The sequence below is a fragment of the Gorilla gorilla genome, chromosome 9 (assembly GCF_029281585.2).
Source record: "Gorilla gorilla gorilla isolate KB3781 chromosome 9, NHGRI_mGorGor1-v2.1_pri, whole genome shotgun sequence".
Lineage (NCBI taxonomy): Eukaryota > Metazoa > Chordata > Mammalia > Primates > Hominidae > Gorilla > Gorilla gorilla.
Window position 1 is genome coordinate 76,114,015 of NC_073233.2, and position 18,563 is coordinate 76,132,577.

General features: G+C 41.6%; 1 protein-coding gene across 7 annotated transcripts in view; it reads right to left on the minus strand.

Annotated features, from left to right (window-relative positions):
* KMT5B (lysine methyltransferase 5B) overlaps positions 1-18,563 on the minus strand; it is a 58,741-nt gene that overhangs the window by 31,868 nt on the left and 8,310 nt on the right. For 5 of the 7 annotated variants that reach the window (XM_019037279.3, XM_019037277.3, XM_031015981.3 and 2 more), the window contains exon 2: positions 3,178-3,413. The exons of the other annotated variants lie outside the window; for them this stretch is intronic. In XM_019037279.3, the coding sequence (XP_018892824.1) occupies positions 3,178-3,337 (160 nt within the window). In that variant the 5' untranslated portion in view covers positions 3,338-3,413. The remainder of the gene's footprint in view (positions 1-3,177; positions 3,414-18,563) is intronic. 7 annotated transcript variants of the gene reach the window in all.

Below are 18,563 nucleotides of genomic sequence, written 5' to 3' on the forward strand. Positions count from 1 at the left end.
ACATCATTTATGGAGGACAACAGCAATGTAACTTTCAGGTTCTCAAAACCAAAATGGGGAAGAATGAAACACAGAGTAAAGTTTAACCTTTTCATCCACTCTTTCACAGAACAAATACTTAAATGTAAGTTCCTGCCAAGGGTAGACATATGATTTTGCAATCAAATTAGTTGCATGTAGGTATGTGAAAAGCTATCAACATGGTTAAATTTTTTGTAACAGCATAATAGCTTTATTGAAATACAATTCACATATGATACAACTCCCTTTTTTATTTTTTTGAAGACAGGGTCTTGCTTTGCCACCCAGCCTGGAGTGCAGTGGCATGATCACAGCTCACCGCAGCCTCGAATTCCTGGGCTCAAGGAATCATCCTGCCTCAGCCTCCCTAGTAGCTGGGACCACAGGCATGCATCATCAAACCTGGTTAATTTTTGTATTTTTTTGTAAAAGTGGGGTCTCGCCATATTGTCCAGGCTGGTCTTGAACTCCTGAGCTCAAGCCATCCTCCTGCCTCAGCCTCCCAAACTGCTGGGATTATAGGCGTGAGCCACCACGCCCAGTCTTCTTTTTTTCACGCAGGCATTTACAAGTATAAATTTCCCTCTAAACCACTGCTTTGGCTGCATCCTGTAAGTTTTCGTATGTTTTATCTTTCTTTTCATTCACTTCAAAATGTTTTCTGCTTTTTGATTTCTTCTTTGACCCACTGATTATTTAGAAGTGTGTTATTTCATTTCTATGTATTTGTGAAATTCCCAAATTTCCTTGTTAATTTCTAATTTTCCTCCATTGGGGTCACAGAACATACCTTTTATGATTTCAATCCTTTGAAGTTTATGGAAGCTTGTGATACAGTCTAGCATATGGTCTATCCTGGAATGCTGCACTTGCACTTGAGATGAATGCGTATTCTGATGAGGTTCTATAGATGTCTGTTAGGCCTCATTGGTTTATAGTCTTAAGCTGTTCTATCCATTATTAAAAGTGGCGTATCAAAGTCTCCAAATTATTGCTGAATTGTCGATTTTTCCCTTCAATTTTGTCAGTTTTTCTTTCCTGTATCTTAAGGCTCTGCTGCTATGAATGTCACTGATTGTATCTGAGATGGGGCACTGCTCTGTGCTCTCCCATTTCTCATCGCTGGCTCTCTTTCTGCACCGTTCTGGCCCAATAACATTCAATGTAAGGCTATGTCATCTTCACACACTGGGTTTTCCCAACCTAGCCCTCTATATTTATCTATGCTTGGTAAAGTGTAACCAACGTAATGGCCATTTTCCTTTTTCTTCTTTTTTTTTTTGAGATGCAGTCTCGCTCTGTCGCCCAGGCTGGAGTGCAGTGACGCAATCTCGGCTCACTGCAAGCTCTGCCTCCCGGGTTCACACCATTCTCCCGCCTCAGCCTCACGAGTAGTTGGGACTACAGGCACCCGCCACCACGCCCAGCTGATTTTTTGTATTTTTAGTAGAGGCGGGGTTTGACCGTATTAGCCAGGATGGTCTCGATCTCCTGACCTCATGATCCACCCACCTCAGCCTCCCAAAGTGCTGGGATTACAGGCGTGAGCCACCACGCCCGGCCCGTCATGGCCATTTCTAAACTCTTTTTTTTTTCTTTAAACAAGAGTCTCATTTTTTTTTGCCCATGCTGGAGTGCAGTGGTGTGATCTCGGCTCACTGCAACCTCTAACTCCTGGGCTCAAGTGATCTTTCCAACCACAGCCTCTCAAAGTAGTTGGAACCACAGGCATGCAACACCATGATTGGCTAATTTTTTGGTAGACACGGTAGTTTTTGTAGACACAGGGTTTCACCATGTTGCCCAGGCTGGTCTCAAACTCCTGGACTTAAGCAGATCCATTCGCCTTGGACTCCCAAAGTGCCGGGATTACAGGTGTGAGCTGCCACGCCCAGACGCATTTTCTAAATTCTTGTGTATCTATAACAATTCAACTAATTAAAACTGTTTTGCACTATGATACACAAAAGGAGGCCAACAGCGATTTCCTAAAAAACTTAAGATATGCCTAGTTTACTGACCAGAATGAATACACACTGATGTGATCACTATATTTCTCAATTCTTCACGTTCACACTAGCTGCTAAGGAGTGAGGCAGGACGAGGGTACATGCTGCCAGCAGCCTCAGGAGTGAGTGGTGTCCATGCAGAGGACCACTCATTCAGTCTTGCCTCTTCCTACTCTTGTCCCAAGCAGGAATTCTGTCTGGTTTTCTATAGCAACAGTGACCTGATCTGAAATGGAAAGGTTAAGGGTAGCCTGGGCCCAATGAATCGCATAAACCCTAAAAGGTAAGAAGGAAATCAATCAGAACTTGTACAATCTGAAACTACAGAAAATCTCAGGCTAATCCAAATCCCTGGAAACAGGCCAATGCCAATCTGAATTAAGGATATTCAAAAGTGGCTAGATTCACGTTAGAAAAAGAAGAAAAGCTGTCCTCTTTAACATGACATACGTTTGGACATATAGCTGCCTAGTTAGGTACACACTTGTCCTCAGTCATTTTACTACTTTTAGAGGAACTATGAAATACGCACCTCATCTACAACTTCCTGAACTCTCAAAAAGCAGCCTCTTTCCCATCAAGAGGTATAGAGGAAATAAAGTAACTTATCAGCAGTGTTTCACTGTCAGGATGAACAACTGTCTACCCTGTATAAATAGAATAAATTGCTATGATTTGTGAGGCTGCCCTAAAGCAGTCAGTTCTATCTATCCTCCATTCTACTTATGTAAATTACAGTTGGCGTCATTATTCATATTATTCCATGAAACATTTGTGGAAATTAGCAAAGAAGTACATACCTATACTTACATCTATTAAAAAAATACAGGTTAACCTGTAAGAAGTTCAATTAAAATTTTAAAAATTTAATAAGACATATCAACCATTCAGGTAAATTCTACAAAATATAAAGTAACAGACAGAAAAGCATGATTAAAATAATTATATGAAGCATTAAACTTGAGTTTTATATAGTTTGATGAGAATAAAAATTGACACAACTTTGAGAGTAAAAAGACTATATTGTTAATTATGATAATGCAAAAAATTATTTAAGACAAAAGAAAACAGAATACACATTACAAACTGGAAAGAATTACTACCCCATATCACAATCAGAACATTGAAGGTTTAAGTGTGTACATACATCTGTTCGACCTCCTCTCGACTGCATTTTTGCCAGCCTTCAGGGTGTCCTTCCCCGTGTGCTGTAATTTTGATTGATTCTGCTGATGGTCATTAGACAACTTGCCTCCATTTCTCCTGCCATTCACCACCATGTTCTTGGATTCTCCCAACCACTTCATACCCACAGACAGCCTGACCCAGGTGCATTTAGTCACTCTCTTCAAATAGCTTAGAGAATACTTTCAATGTTCTCTCCTAACAGAAACAAAATATGAAAAACAAAACAAAATGGGGAGATAAATACATGAAAGATCATGCTAAACAGACCCTTGAGAAAGATATATAATATTAAAAGGACAGTCATTCACAGTATAATGATGTTTTGGTCAATGACAGACCACATAAACAATGGTGGTTCCATAAGATTATAACAGAGCTGGACATACACTTCATAAAATTCATATTGCCTAGTATTTACTATATTATACTTTTTACTGTTATTTAGAGTATATTCCTTCTGCTTTTTTTTAAGTTAACTATAAAACAGCCCCAGGCAGGTTATTCAAGAGATATTCCAGAGGAAGGCACTGTTATCACAGGAGATGACAGCTCCATGCATGCTACTGCCCCTGAAGACGCTCCAGTGGGACAAGATGCAGAGGGAGAAGACAGTGATATGGATAATCCTGACCCTGTGTGGGCTGAAGCTAATGTGTGTGACCTGTGTCTCAGTTTTTAATAAAAAAGTTAAAAAAATAAAAGTAGGAAAAGGTTATAGAATAAAGATATTTTAAAAAGAATATAGCTGGGTACAGTGGCTCATGCCTGTAATCCCAGCACTTTGGGAGGCCATGGCAGGCAGACTGCTTGAGCGCAGAAGTTGAGACCAGCCTGGGCAACATGGCAAGACCCTGCCTCTACAGAAAATAAAAAAGTGAGCCAGGCATAGTGGCATGAGCCTGTGGTTCCAGCTACTTGAGAGGCTGAGATGGGAGGTCAAGCCTGCAGTGAAGCTATGATTGCAACACTGCACTCCAGCCTGGGTGACAGAGCAACCCTGTCTTCCAAAAAAGAAAAGAAAATAATAATATATTTTTGTGTCTTTTTGTCTGTGTTTTGAGACAGTCTCACTCTATGGCCCAGGCTGGAGTGCAGTGGTGTGATTATGGCTCACTGCAACCTCAAATTCCAGGGCTCAACCAATCCTCCCACTCAGCCTCCCAAGTAGCTGGGACTAGAGGCAGGAGCCACCACATCCAGTTAATTTTAAAACTTTTTTTTTTTTTTTTTTGTAGAGACGAGGTCTCACTATGTTGCCCAGACTGGTCTCAAACTCCTGGCCTCAAGCAATCCCTCCACCTTGGCCTCCAAAAGTGCTGGGATTACAGTCATGAGCCACTGTGCCTGGCTAAGAAAGAATATACATTCATTTATTTGAGACAGGGCCTTGCTCTGTCGCCCCGGCTAGAGTGCAGTGGTGCCATCTCTTCTCATTGCAACCTCCACCTCCCAGGTTCAAATGATTCTCCTGCCTCAGTCTCCTGAGTAGGTGGGATTACAGGCGTGCACCACCACACCTAGCTAATTTTTGTATTTTTAGTAGAGACAGGGTTTTACCATGTTGGCTAGGCTGGTCTCGAACTCCCAACCTCAAGTGATCCACCTGCCTTGGCCTCCCAAAGTGCTGGGATTACAGGCTGAGCCACTGTATGTGGCCAGAATATATTTTTGTATAGCTATATGTGTTTGTATTTTAAGCCAAGTATTACCATAAAAGAGTCAAAAAGTTTTTAGAAAAAAAAACTTTATAAAGTAAAACAGTTACAACAAGCTAAGGTTAATTATTGAAGAAACATTTCAAAATAAATTTAGTGTAGCCTAAGTGTATGGTGTTAATAAAGTCTACAGTAGTATACATGTACTAGGTCTACGCAATTATTCACCACTCACTCACTGACTCATCCAGAGCAACTTCAAATCCTGCAAGTTCCATTCATGGGAAGTGCCCTTCACAGGTGTACCATTTTAAAATCTTTTATTCTGTATTTTTACTGTATCTTTATGTTTATATATGTTTAGATAACAAACAACATTGTGTTACCAGTGACTACAGTAGTCAGTACAGTAACAAGCTGCACAGGTTAGTAGCCTAGGAGCAATGGCCCAGGTGTGTAGTAGGCTAGACTACCTAGGTTTGTGTAAGTACACTCTATGACAACTGCATGACAACAAAACCACCTAACCTCACATTTCTAGAATGTGTCCCTGAGACACACTCTATGAGTGCACTCTATGATATCTGCACGATGACAAAATCACCTAAACTCACATTTCTCAGAATGTGTGGTATCCCTGTCATTAAGCAATGCATGACTATACTTTAATAACTGATGTCTCCACTCTTTAAAGACAATCTTGGCTCTCCCCAATCATATGATGCCTGCTCAGGAATACAGTGCCCCCAGACTGACCAGAATGTAAACTACAGAAGGCAGGGACTCATTCTGACTTGTTCCTTGCTTGTGTTTAGAACAGTACTGACAAACAGCAGGTGCTCAACAAATATTTCTTTCAGTAAACAGTAAGAACCATCTTTGCTCCTTGTTATACTGATATCTAGTAGAGCTTTATCGTCTATCTGCTCAAACTACATGTTTTGGTAATGCTCTGAACTGGGTGAGTAAACTACAAGTTATTTATCTCTTTGTTCCAAGGCAAGCTCAGGAAAAGGCATCTGTACTAAGCTTTGTCCATCACAGTAAGAGACTCCTAACTGTTATGCTGGCTACTCATCACCACAAACAAAATTTAGCAGAGGGACAAGAGTAAGGAAAGTAAAGGACTTCATATCTCTTTGTTGTTTAGTTTCAATTCACTGTTCTAGATATTTAAGAAACCAATATTCAGATATCAAAGTAGTGCCCATCTGGAAATGTCTACCACCTTATCATTCCTTCACAATGGCAACAAAACTGAGAAGCTACTGTATTCGGTAATGTAAATGTATCTCTTACTATCTGAATTTGGGAACCGATTGATCTGAATAGTGGGGGATGCTTGTAATTTATAATGACCTTTGGAAATGAGGATATTATACATCACACTCACTACTAATGGAATGAGAAAAAGGATGTCCATGATACCACCTCATTATCGAATTATGCGTTAGTACAAGTCAGACTAAAAAGGCCCTATGATAAAGGGCAAAAACAGAGAACTTCAGAGCCAAAGATGCCTTAAGATCATCAGTGTAACTCCTTCAATTTGCAAATGAAACTGAGGCCACATGCCTAAAACCACATGATCCACCTGCAGCAGTCTCACGAGTAGAACCCAGCACTGCTGCCCAACAAATTCTCAACTACACCAGACGCAGGTCAATTTCCTTTCCACAAACACATAGAAAAGTACAAATGATAAATTACTTTGAAGTATTCACAAAAATACATGCCTGGACATACCTTTAATGATACTCAACACAAACACAAAACATGAATTTTTACTTGATCTCAGGTCTCTTTCATGTTACAGGAGTATCTGTATGAGTTCACTGGAGGGTAAGATGTGCATGTGAGCAGTATGCTTAGAGGAATGGCAAAAAAAAAAAAATCTGATCAATGCTAAAGACAACTTTACAATTGTTTTCTAACATGAATTTTTTTTCTGGTTCCCTTACTATTTAAATTCGATTATAGTATTTAACTTTTAACATGCCTTTTGATTTTTCTCATAGGTTTCACTAAACAGTCTTCTAGCTATTCTACATCAGTTATAAATTAAGGATTTTTCAATTATTAAATTTTACCAAATTTAACATTAAAACCTCTCATTAATGATCATATATCTTACACTTAGGAGAAAAGGCATAGAATTCAAGAGCAGTATACTTTTTTTTTTTTTTTTTTTAAAGAGACAGGGTCTTGCTCTGTCACCCAGGTTGGAGTGCAGTGGTGTGATGATGGCTCACTGTGGCCTCAAAGTCCTAGGCTCAAGCAATCCTCCACCTCAGCCTCCCAAAGTGTTAGGATTACCAGCATGAGCCACCACACTCAGTAAGAGCAGTGTACTTTTGAGGTATAAAGTACAAAGAAATCTTGAGAAAAAGAGCAATGGGTGGTCCATTGGGAGCCTTGGATCTTGGATCCCCAGCAGTTTTGCCTATGGACTCTAAAATGGACTTCATTTAAAGAAACCCATGGAACAGTAATAGATAAAAACATAAAACAATATGAATTGTGGCATTCAAATCCTAGCACTTCGGGAGAGCATCAAGTACCAAGTTTTTTTGTTTTTTGTTTTTTTTTGAGACAGAGTATCGCTCCCTCACCCAGGCTGGAGTGCAGTGTCCACGATCTTCGCTCACTGCAACCTCCGCCTCCCAGGTTCAAGCTATTCTCATGCCTCAGCCTCCCAAGTAGCTGGAATTAGAGGTGTGCACCACCATGCCCACCTAATTTTTGTATTTTTTAGTAGAGACAGAGTTTCACCATGTTGGCCAGGCCAGTCTTGAACTCCTGGCCACAAGCGATCCTCCCACCTCTGCCTCCCAAAGTGCTACGATTACAGGCATGAGCCATTGTGCCCGGCCAAGTGTTCAAAAATTATAGCCTACTATCACAATGCATTGAAGATTTGAATTTCAATAACCTCGTCAAGACTTAGATCTTTAAAAGCTTCAAGGTTCATCTGCATTAAAGCTCTCCATCATTGAGCCATCTCACAAAAGTAAAAGCTTAAAGGGACTAAAATCCATGACTACGTTCCATTTTATATCCCTTCCTCAGTTTTCTTCAATTTCCTTGACCCCTAGGGTCTTTCATATTACTTATGTTCCTTTAAGACAAGAGCCAAAGAAACAGCACTTTCTGAAAAACAGATGTTCTGTGGCTATAAGCTTTCATTGGTACAGATGCATAAACTTGGCATGATAAATTTAGAATTAGGTTTTTTGTTGTATCCTATAAAAAGCTGCATTAACAACAAGCAAATGGGCCAGGTGGTGGCTTATGCCTATAATCCTAGCCCTTTGGGAGACCAAGGCAAGAGGACTGCTTGAGGCCAGGAGTTCGAGACCAGCCTGGGCAACAGAGCAAGACCTCATTGCTACTAAAAATAAAAATTAAAAAATTAGCCAAGGATGGTGGTATGCACCTGTAGCCACACTCAGGAGGCTGAAGTGGGAGGATGGCTGCAGCCCAGGAAATTGCGGACACAGTGAGCCATGACCATGCCATTACACTGCAGCCTGGGTGACAGAGTGAAAAAAAAGAAAATGATGAAGTGGTAAATTTATATAAATGTATTTTATATTTCAAGTTAGATTATACTCTCAGAAGCTATGTGGTTTAGAGAAAATAGCCCTCTCCTATCCCACCTCTGTCTCTTACTAGGCAGCTGGTAACTGACAAAGTCACTTAACCTCTCTGAACCTTAACTTCCATTATCCAGAAGTGAAGCTGATCATATTTTCCCCATCCACCTCACAGGGTTGTGGTGAGGATCACATGAAATAATGTACCTAAAAAAGTTGTTTCTATAAAACATACAGCACAGATAGATCCAGGGTCCTGTTACATAGCTGCAAGTCACACTCTTATCTCCAGGGCCTGGGAAGGTAGGTGATTTAAGCACACAGAAAGCACCTACCATGTTCAGGGTGGATACATGGTAACAAGATTATGTTAATTTTATTTTCCTCTGAATACACAGAATACTACCATGGGCTAATTCTAAGGAGCAAGACTGTAACTTTCCCTAAAATTATAGCTCAGCATTGATAGTGCTCTAGGGCAATTATGGGTTGTAACATATTAATGGTTTGCAACATTTTTTTTACTATGTTGTGACCAGTAATTTTTTTTTAAATGAAAGAACACAGAGCAGAATATTTCACAATGCATCCCACATAGTAAGTTTTGTTTTAGTTATATATGTGTAAATGTGTGTATACTTGGTCATTAAATAAAATGAATTTTTGGCCAGGTGTGGTGGCTCATGCCTGTAATCCCAACACTTTGGGAGGCCCAGGTGGGCAGATCACTTGAATCCAGGAGTTTGAGACCAGCCTCGCCAACGTGGTGAAACCCCGTCTCTACCAAAAACACAAAAATTAGCTAGGTGTGGTGGTATGCGCCTGTAATGCCAGCTACTCAGGAGGCTGAAGGAGGAGGATCGCTTGAGCCCAGGAGACAGAGGGTGAAGTAAGCCAAGACTGCATCACTGGACTCCAGCCTGAGTGACAGAGCAAGACCCTGTCTAAAATAAAATAAAATAAAATGAATTTTTTTCCTGGGGGTGTGGGGAAGGGCAATGCACCATGGCTGCCTCTCGCCTTTCTCCTCTGTCTGCCTGGAATGTTATAACACCATCTCTTTGCCTAATTCCTTAAGTCCTAGTTCAGTGTTCACATCCTCTAGGAAGTGTTCCTTGACCTTCACTGCCAAATCTAGTTATATACTTATGCTATAAAACTTAAGTGAAAGCCCTTATGTGACTATATTGTCTAAGTGTCTGCTTCCTTAATTGAGAGTTCCTAAGGTTGAGAATCTATTTTTCTTATCTCTGGCCCTTGTGTATCTATTATAGCACACAGTACATCCTAGAGGCACTCAACTGATGAAATAAATAGGTTGTTTTCTAAACTGCATCATAGAAACTATATTTCTGCATTAAAAAAACTGTAAATTAAAGATACTTCCTGACCTCTTCAAATCCTCTCCTTTCTCAAAATGTCCATGGTGTTTAAGGGGGTGAGAGAAGCTCCTGCACAGACAGAAACAAGGCACGAATCACAGCTGCTACCACCACTAACTTCCCTACTGCTTGCCATTATACTTTCTGGTTTACTCCCTAGTCCTTGACCCTCCAGAGAAAAAGAACCAGGACCAGGAAAAGTGCTTTTGGTCCTTTAGGAAATCATCTGTAGAATGCCTGTGTTTAACACACAACTTACGGATAATCATGGAACAATGTACTTTTAGGCTTCTCAGGAGTCCTAATATACCTCAAAAATAAGACATAAAGCATAATTATATGAAATAGAAATAAAATATATGGAATAGAAAGGTTATCCATGGAGAGTCTTTTTTTTTTTTTTTTGAGACGGAGTCTCGCACTGTCCCCAAGTTAGAGTGCAGTGGACCAAACTCGGCTCATTACAACCTCTGCTTCCTCGGTTCAAGCGATTCTCCTGCCTCAGCCTCCCGAGTAGCTAGGACTACAGGTGTGCACCACCACACCTGGCTAATTTTTTTTGCTATTTTAGTAGACACGGGGTTTCACCATGTTGGCCACGATAGTCTCGATCTCCTGACCTCATGATCTGCCTGTCTCGGCCTCCCAAAGTGCTGGAATTACAGGCGTGAGCCACCATGCCCGGCCATGGAAAGTCTTTAAGTCCCAACCAAGATGTCTACTTGAGAGAAAGCAGAAAATTTGGGGATGAGGCCCAGCAATCCGTGTTGTAGTAAGACCTCCAGGTGATGCAAGCTCCAGTGTAAGAGCAATCGCTCTAATTTACTCATTCATTCATTTTATCATGTTAGGGCAAAGAATAGATACAAAATTTTAAGAAAAATTATGGAATAAAAAATTAAGGAAATTATAATATCAACCAAACATTTTTCTGAGAATTAGGAAAATTCACCAACAAATCACTTTAGTAATAGCAAACTTTGGTTCAATTCATGGAACACAGACTGAGATCCACTCTAATGTGTACATAATTTAAACTAAATGTGGGTTAATGATCCAAACTGGAAAAAATCTGTGCCCTCAGATCTCATTTATATTGTGGTCAACTGATATTATTTGAACTCAAGGTAATTTAATCTAACAGGTACTTCTGTCAATCACAGAACATGGCTAAATTTCACTAGTATGAATGCACTGCACATGTCTGGATGTAGCCTAGCAGAGAGAGATTCTCCACAGGTCCATATGATAAAAGCTATCAAAAGATCTTTCTTAAACTGATAAATGAAACATTTGTAAAAACAATTCTAATGAAGCTATCAATAATTTGGGGGCTATTTAAAAAAATTTTCAGCTCAAAATGAATATATATTCTACTAATGATCAGGTCATCATTTGTTCTGCCCTCCTAAGTGTGGAATCTGTTCTTGCTGGCATGATCTTTCCTCTAAGACCACACGCTTACACATTAAAGGTAGCGATGGGATTTTAAAAAGCTAACACACGTCGATACTGTAGTAGAGTATAGACAAATAGGTGTTGAAAACATCCCAGCACTTTGGGAGGCCAAGGTGGGCAGATCACCTGAGGTCAGGAGTTCAAGACCAGCCTGGACAACAAGGTGAAACCCCATCCCTGCTAAAAATACAAAAATTAGCCAGGCGTGGTGTCACGTGCCTGTAATCCCAGCTACTTGGGAGGCTGAAGCAGGAGAATAGCTTCAACCCAGGAGGCAGAGGTTGCACTGAGCCAAGATTGTGCCACTGCACTCCATCCAGCCTGGGCGACACAGCAAGACTGTGAAAAGAAAAGAAGAGAAAAGAAGAGGAAAGAAGACGAAAGGAAAGGAAAGGAAAGGAAAAAAGACAAGACAAGACAAGACAAGACAAGACAAGACAGGGCGGCTAGCAAAGCCTAAATGCTTCATAGCTACCACAGAGGTGCCCCCTCCCACCAAACACACAAGGGTGCAGACTCCCATGAAACATAGCTGGCTCACGTGGAAATGTCCCCATGGTCATGGTTTGGCTGACACACTCTGAGCTAATTAGCCACTGACTACATTTAGAAGTAAAAATTGCCTCAATTTTGTCCCAAATTGTTAGGAAAAACATTTCAAGAAAGTACTGACTGCTTCTTTTTTTTTTTGAGACGGAGTCTCGCTCTGTTGCCCAGGCTGGAGTGCAGTGGCACGATCTTGGCTCACTGCAACCTCTGCCTCCCGGGTTCAAGCCATTCTCCTGCCTCAACCTCCTGAGTAGCTGGAACTGCAGATGCACGCCATCACGCCCGGCTGATTTTTTGTATTTCTAGTAAAGATGGGGTTTCACCGTGTTAGCCAGGCTGGTCTCAATCTCCTGACCTTGTGATCTGCCCGCCTTGGCCTCCCATAGTGCTGCGATTACAGGTGTGAGCCACCACGCCCGGCCATTACTGACCACTTCTTAAATGGTGTATTAGCTTGGTGCAAAAGTAATTGTGTGTTTTTTTTTGTTTTGTTTTGTTTTTTTTAGTTACAAATCCTGTTCTGATTCCCCAATATAAAAATGTCAGGAAAATTAGACATCCACTATATTCCAGACACTGTTGCAGGCACTGAGGATACAGCATGGAACAAAATAAGGCTTCTGCCCTCATCTGTGCTTATATTCTAATGGAAAAAAGCACTAGGAAATAATAAATTAACGAATGAATGTCGGCACCTTTTTGGGGGAATAAGCCATTTATGGTGGCAGGGAGTGTTTCAGGTGGAGAAGGAGGGTGATAGTGGCTGTTTTCTAAGAGAGCAAGGGATGTGAAGGGACAGCCAGGCATCAGGCAAGAAGCATGCAGTAGACAAAGGGAAGGGCAAACACAAGGCCCAGAGGCTGGTGTGGCTGGGGCAAATATGGAGGAAGAGTGGGAGGATGAGGTCAGAGAGGCTGCCACAGGGAAGAAGGGCTTCAAAGCCACTGCTGAGACTTGGGCCTTTACTCCCAGTGAGAGGGAAAGCAGAGGAGTGACATGATCCAACCCACAGTTTTAAAGGACCATGCTGGCAGCTTGCTACATGGTACTTTAAAAAAGCAGTTCTAATGAAGCTACTAATAATTTCTAGGACAAGAGAATGCAGGGAGACATTATTATTAGTAGTAGTCTATTTACTAACTGACTACTGCTAGCCAGAGGAGAACTAGTGGCTGCAGCAGCAGAGGTGGCAAGAAGTGGTTGGCTTCGAGATCTTTTCTGAAGGTTCTGCTGATAGTCGGGAACTGCTGACAGACTGAATGCGGGTGTAGGAGAAAGAGGACTCAAATATACCTGCAAATGAAGAATGGAATTAATATTTAGGGATGTGACAAAGACTATAGGAAGATTGGCTTTCACAAGGACTGCGGTGTGGGAATTTGGTTTTAGTCATTTTTTCTTCCTTTTTGGGGGTCTTTTTTGGTTTTAGTCACTTTTGAGATGCCCACTACAGATCCAACTGGAGTTGGCAGCTGGATACCAGGGTCTGGAGTCCAGCTCCAAGCTAAAGATAAAAATCTGGTATTTTTATCTTCAAATAAAATCAAAGTATTAATGGCATTTCAAGCCATGGAATCAGATGAAACCTAGGACTCAGTGCAGATCAATGAAATCCAAGGACTGGGTGTCGGGGGGCACTTTAACACGTATAGGTCAAGAGGAGGAGAAGCAGCACAGGATCACAAAAGGAGCAACAAGTGAGAAGCAGAGCCAAGCATGACAGGGACCACTCCGCGGAGGGAGTTACCAACTCAGGCAAGGACTATAGGTGCCCACAAAGCAAATACTTTTATTTTATGAGTCTAAACTCATGGAAAGGATGGGCTATTGCTGATCTGTGAGCCTTGCTCAGAAACAACAGAGAACTTCTAAATGGACACAATGTCTTAAAACATGCACTTGTGAGGAAGACGGGGCTTTGCTTTAAGAAACAGATGGCAGAGGGCAAATATAAGGAACGAGAGAGAGAGAGATTGACTCACAGGCCAGAAAAGACAAATGTAAATTAAAATTATGGAGTGGGAGGTGATGGGAATAGGTTAGTTAATTTGAGAAGGCAAGCCTTCAGAGCGCTTACAGGATCTGTGTTAAAAAAATTTTTTTTTAACTAATAGATTGGTTAAATCTCTGGATGGGAGTAATACAGACGATCTGAGTAGGAAAACGAGGTGGAATTCCTGAGGACTACTGTGCAAGGCTTTGTGCCTTCTACTTTCGTGAGTATTCACAGAAATGATGCAATCAGGCTCTGAGAAAATGCAATTGGGATTCTGCTCCAAGATGGGCAGCATCACTTCCCCAAGGGATTTACCCAGCACTGAAATCAACAGGAAGAGTCACCTTATGTGGTTTCACTGGATCGACACATGGGAAAAGAAGCACTTACTACAGATTCTGGTATCAAACATAAATAAGGAGGTGGGGGGTGAGGGGAGAATTTATGATCAAGATAAAACATACCGGAAAACTGCTAAAATAAGAAATGTATTTAAAGGGGAAAATATTTCAAGAATGATTTCCAGTTGTATTTAAAGCGGAAACTCCTAATCATAACATGATGCCACTAAGGTGAGAAGCGCGACACCCACCACCACCAGCACCACCACAATGCATTCCAAATCACCAGTGCTACCGTTGCTGGGGGGAAGGATAACTTTCAACAACATTTTTTCCCCAAACGTTTACAGTGAACCTATTTACTTATAATCAGAAAAAAACCGAAAACCTTAATACTTTAACACATTTCAAAAGAAAGCAGCACTGATTCATAGAAAATGGGCTAAGTTCACATAACCATGCCTGTTCTATGCCAGTGATGGCCCCTCAACAAATGTCAATGCCCTTCTCTTTCCAGGCTCTTTATGAGATTATAAATTGTTGAGTGACTTTTGAGAAATTGTGTCCAATTTGAGAACTCTGATTCCAATCCATTTTTACTTAAACACAGGCATTTTTTGCTTAATATCCTAAAAACAAATTAAGATTAAAAAAAATCTGTCAGAAAAGTTAAAACACTGATTCTGAATGACTAGAAAGAATTTTAACATAATTCCTGTGACATTACCGAGAACCCTCTAGCCAGCTGACATGCTGAACTTGTCTGCAAACAGTTTATCTTAGAGAAATTATCCAGTGGCAGGGAAACAATCCCCAAGTGGTTGAAAAAGAAAAGTCAATACACATTTTTAAAAAGTAGGTTCTGGCTGGGTGTGGTGGCTCACGCCTGTAATCCCAACACTTAGGGAGGCCGAAGCAGGTGGATTCCTTGAGCCCAGGAGTTCAAGACCAGCCTGGGCAACATGGTCAGACCCCAGTCTCTACCAAAAAAAAAAAAAAAAAAAAAAAAATTAGTCGGGTGTGGTGGTGCGTGCTTGTAGTCCCAGGTACTCAGGAGGCTGAGGTGGGAGTATGGCTTGAGTCCAGGAGATTGCACCACTGCACTCTAGCCTAGGTGATAGAGCAAGACTCTGTCTCAAAGAAATAATAAAAAGCAGGTTCTAGCCTGTTAGAGGACTTTCATAAATCTTTATTTAGAAAGGCAAAGAAAACATTTTTCAAGTGATTTAGTTATAATTTGGTAAGAAAACAATCCAGTACACCACTGGTTAACAGTAACAGAGATTACAATGGAGAATGACATCACAAGCAATATTTACCTGCTACATGTTCAACTTTTCAAAATAAACGTGTGACTTTTGTAACAAAATATTAAAGATACTTACACAAAGGAAAGGGAAACAGCTTGGCAGCTTCCCACCACAGGGCCTTTGCACTTGGGGTGCTGCCAAACTGCTCCTCAGTCCCTGCCCAACCCCACTTCTCCAGCTATATAGATTTCCTTGTTATACATTTTAACCCTTAACGTTTCTCAGCATGGTGCTTATTACAACCATACTCACTACTCTGTGTAATTATCTGGTAACACCTGCCTTCCCTACTAGCTAAGACACACTTTTTTTCTTTTTTTTTTTGAGACAAACTCTCACTCTGTTGCCCAGGCTGGAGTGCAGTGGCTCAATCTCAGCTCACTGCAACCCCTGCCTCCCGGGTTCAAGCGATTCTCCTGCCTCAGCCTCCTGAGTAGCTGGGATTACAGGCGCGCACCACTATGCCCGGCTAATTTTTGTATTTTTAGTAGACACGGGGTTTCACCATGTTGGTTGGGCTGGTCTTGAACTCTTGACCTCGTGATTTGCCCACCTCGGCCTCCCAAAGTACTGGGATTACAGGCATAAGCCACTGCACCCGGCTTTATTTCCATGTTTTGGCCGAATAATCCTGCTGTGAACGTGGGTGTACAAAATACCTGTTTGAGTACCCGCTTTAATTCTTTTGACGATATACCCAGAAGTAGAATTGCCGGGTCATATGGTAATTCTATGCTAAACTTTTTCTTTTTAGACGGAGTCTTGCTCTGTCACCCAGGCTGTAGTGCAGTGGCACGATCTCAGCTCACTGCAACCTCCACCTCCTGGGTTCAAGGGATTCTCCTGCCTCAGCCTCCTGAGTAGCTGGGATTACAGGGGTGTGCCATCACACCCAGCTAATTTTTGTATTTTTAGGAGAGACGAGGTTTCGCCATGTTGGTCAGGCTGGTCTCGAACTCCTGACCTCGTGATCTGCCTGCCTCGGCCTCCCAAAGTGCTGGGATTACAGGCGTGAGGCACTGCACCCGGCCCCATACACTTTCATATCATTAGAATCCAGCACAAGACCAGACACAGGTCCATTCATATCACCTTCCCTTTCTATTCTCAAACCAACTGCTACACATAAGCAGAATCGGTTTTTAGTTTTCTCCTAAATGTGAAATCACAAAAGGACTTGACATCAAAGAATTCCAAATCGGTCTTTATCAATGGCTATTCCAAAGCCGTCTGCAATCAATATTGCAATAACTAAGGCTCCACGGAATCCTATGGTATCAATCCCAGCGATGAGGCCAATAAAAGAAGCCCTGCAAAGCTATCAGAAGCATTTGTGACCAATATTCCATCATAACACCATAACACTGCTTGACAGGGCAATTTCTCAGTTGCTAATTTGTTAGAAAACTACCATGAATTCACGTTCATACCTGTAACCTTAAAACTTGCTCCTATAAACATTGTTGTCTCACCTGAGAAGCTAGGTGACTTGTCAGAGTAGTTCAACGCGGTGTTAGTATTATGAAAAGAGAAAGGCCTCGGGGTTTTCATTTCCCTGAATTCACAATTATGCTTCTACCTAAGGCAGAGCCTTTACTTTAAAATTACAGCTGTCACGCTAATTCAAATGCTAATCAGGTATCTAGAACCATCAACTCCATAGCAAAGAATACGTCTCTATACTCGTAAAATAATTACAAATGTCCATGATATTATCATTCCTACTTTCCTTCTCTAGCTTTCATAGGGTCAAGCTTGTATGCATTTTGCTTCACCCAATTCAACAGCTTTCCCAAGTACCCTCAGGTGGTAATGCCCTCACTCAGGCCACCAAGGGAATAGCGTCTGAAGCTGAGCAGTTTACCTACCACCAAGGTAGAATGCTTCACCCACTGCCCTTTCAGAATAAAACAATGGCCACAGACACCATCACTAAGTTTTGAAAAAGACTAAACTTGCTGAGCTAACAGCTCTAAAGCAGACTGTAGTATGGTGGAAAACGGCCCCCAAAGACATCGGTTCCTAATCGCTGGAGCCTGTGAATGCTACCTTATAAGGAAAATGGTCTTTGAAGATGTTATAAAAAATTTTGAGATAAAAGAGATTATCCTAAATTATCGGGTAAGCCTTAAATGCCACTCAAATGACTTTATAAGAGGCAGAGGGAGATTTGACACCTCACAAAGTATGGAAGGTGAAGCAGACTGGAGTGATGTGGCCACAGGTGAGGGAATGCTGCATCCCACCAGAGGCTGGAAGAAGCAAAGAGCAGCTTCCCTCCACAGCCCTGCCAACGCCTTGACTTTGGCCCAGTGAAACTGATGTTGAACTTCTGGCCTCGAAAACCGTGAGAGAATAAATTTCCGGTTTTTTTTTTTTTTTTTTTTTTTTGACACGGAGTCTCATGTGTTGCCTAGGCTGGAGGCAGTGGTGCGATCTCAGCTCACTGTAACCTCCACCTCCCAGATTCCAGCAATTTCTCCTGCCTCAGCCTCCTGAGTAGCTGGGATTATAGGCACCTGCTGCCACACCAGGCTAATTTTTGTATTTTTAGTAGAGATGGGGTTTCGCCATGTTGGCCAGGATGGTCTCGAACTCCTGACCTCAAGTGATCCGCCCACCTTGGCCTCCCAAAGTGCTGGGATTACAGGTGTGAGCCACCGGTGCCCAGCCCATTTCTATTGTTTTAAGCCGCTAAGTTTATGGAATTTGTTACAGCGACCACATAACAGAGACTATGAAAAATCAAAGTAGAAACGCTTTACAGTTACCACACTCCAAAAATACATAAAATTCCAACATGTCACGGGAAAAAAGATTTTAAACAACTTTTAAAACAGTGTATTTAAAACAAGTTTTTAAAGACTGGGCAACAAAGTGAGACCCTCATCTCTACCAAAAAAAAAAAAGTAGCCAGTTGTGCTGCTGCGCAACTTCAGTCCCTGCTACTCAGGAGGCTGAGGCTGAAGGATCACGGGAGTCCAGGAGGTAGAGGCTGCAGTGAGCTATGATCATGCCACTGCACTCCAGCCTGGGTGACAGAGTGAGACCTCACCTT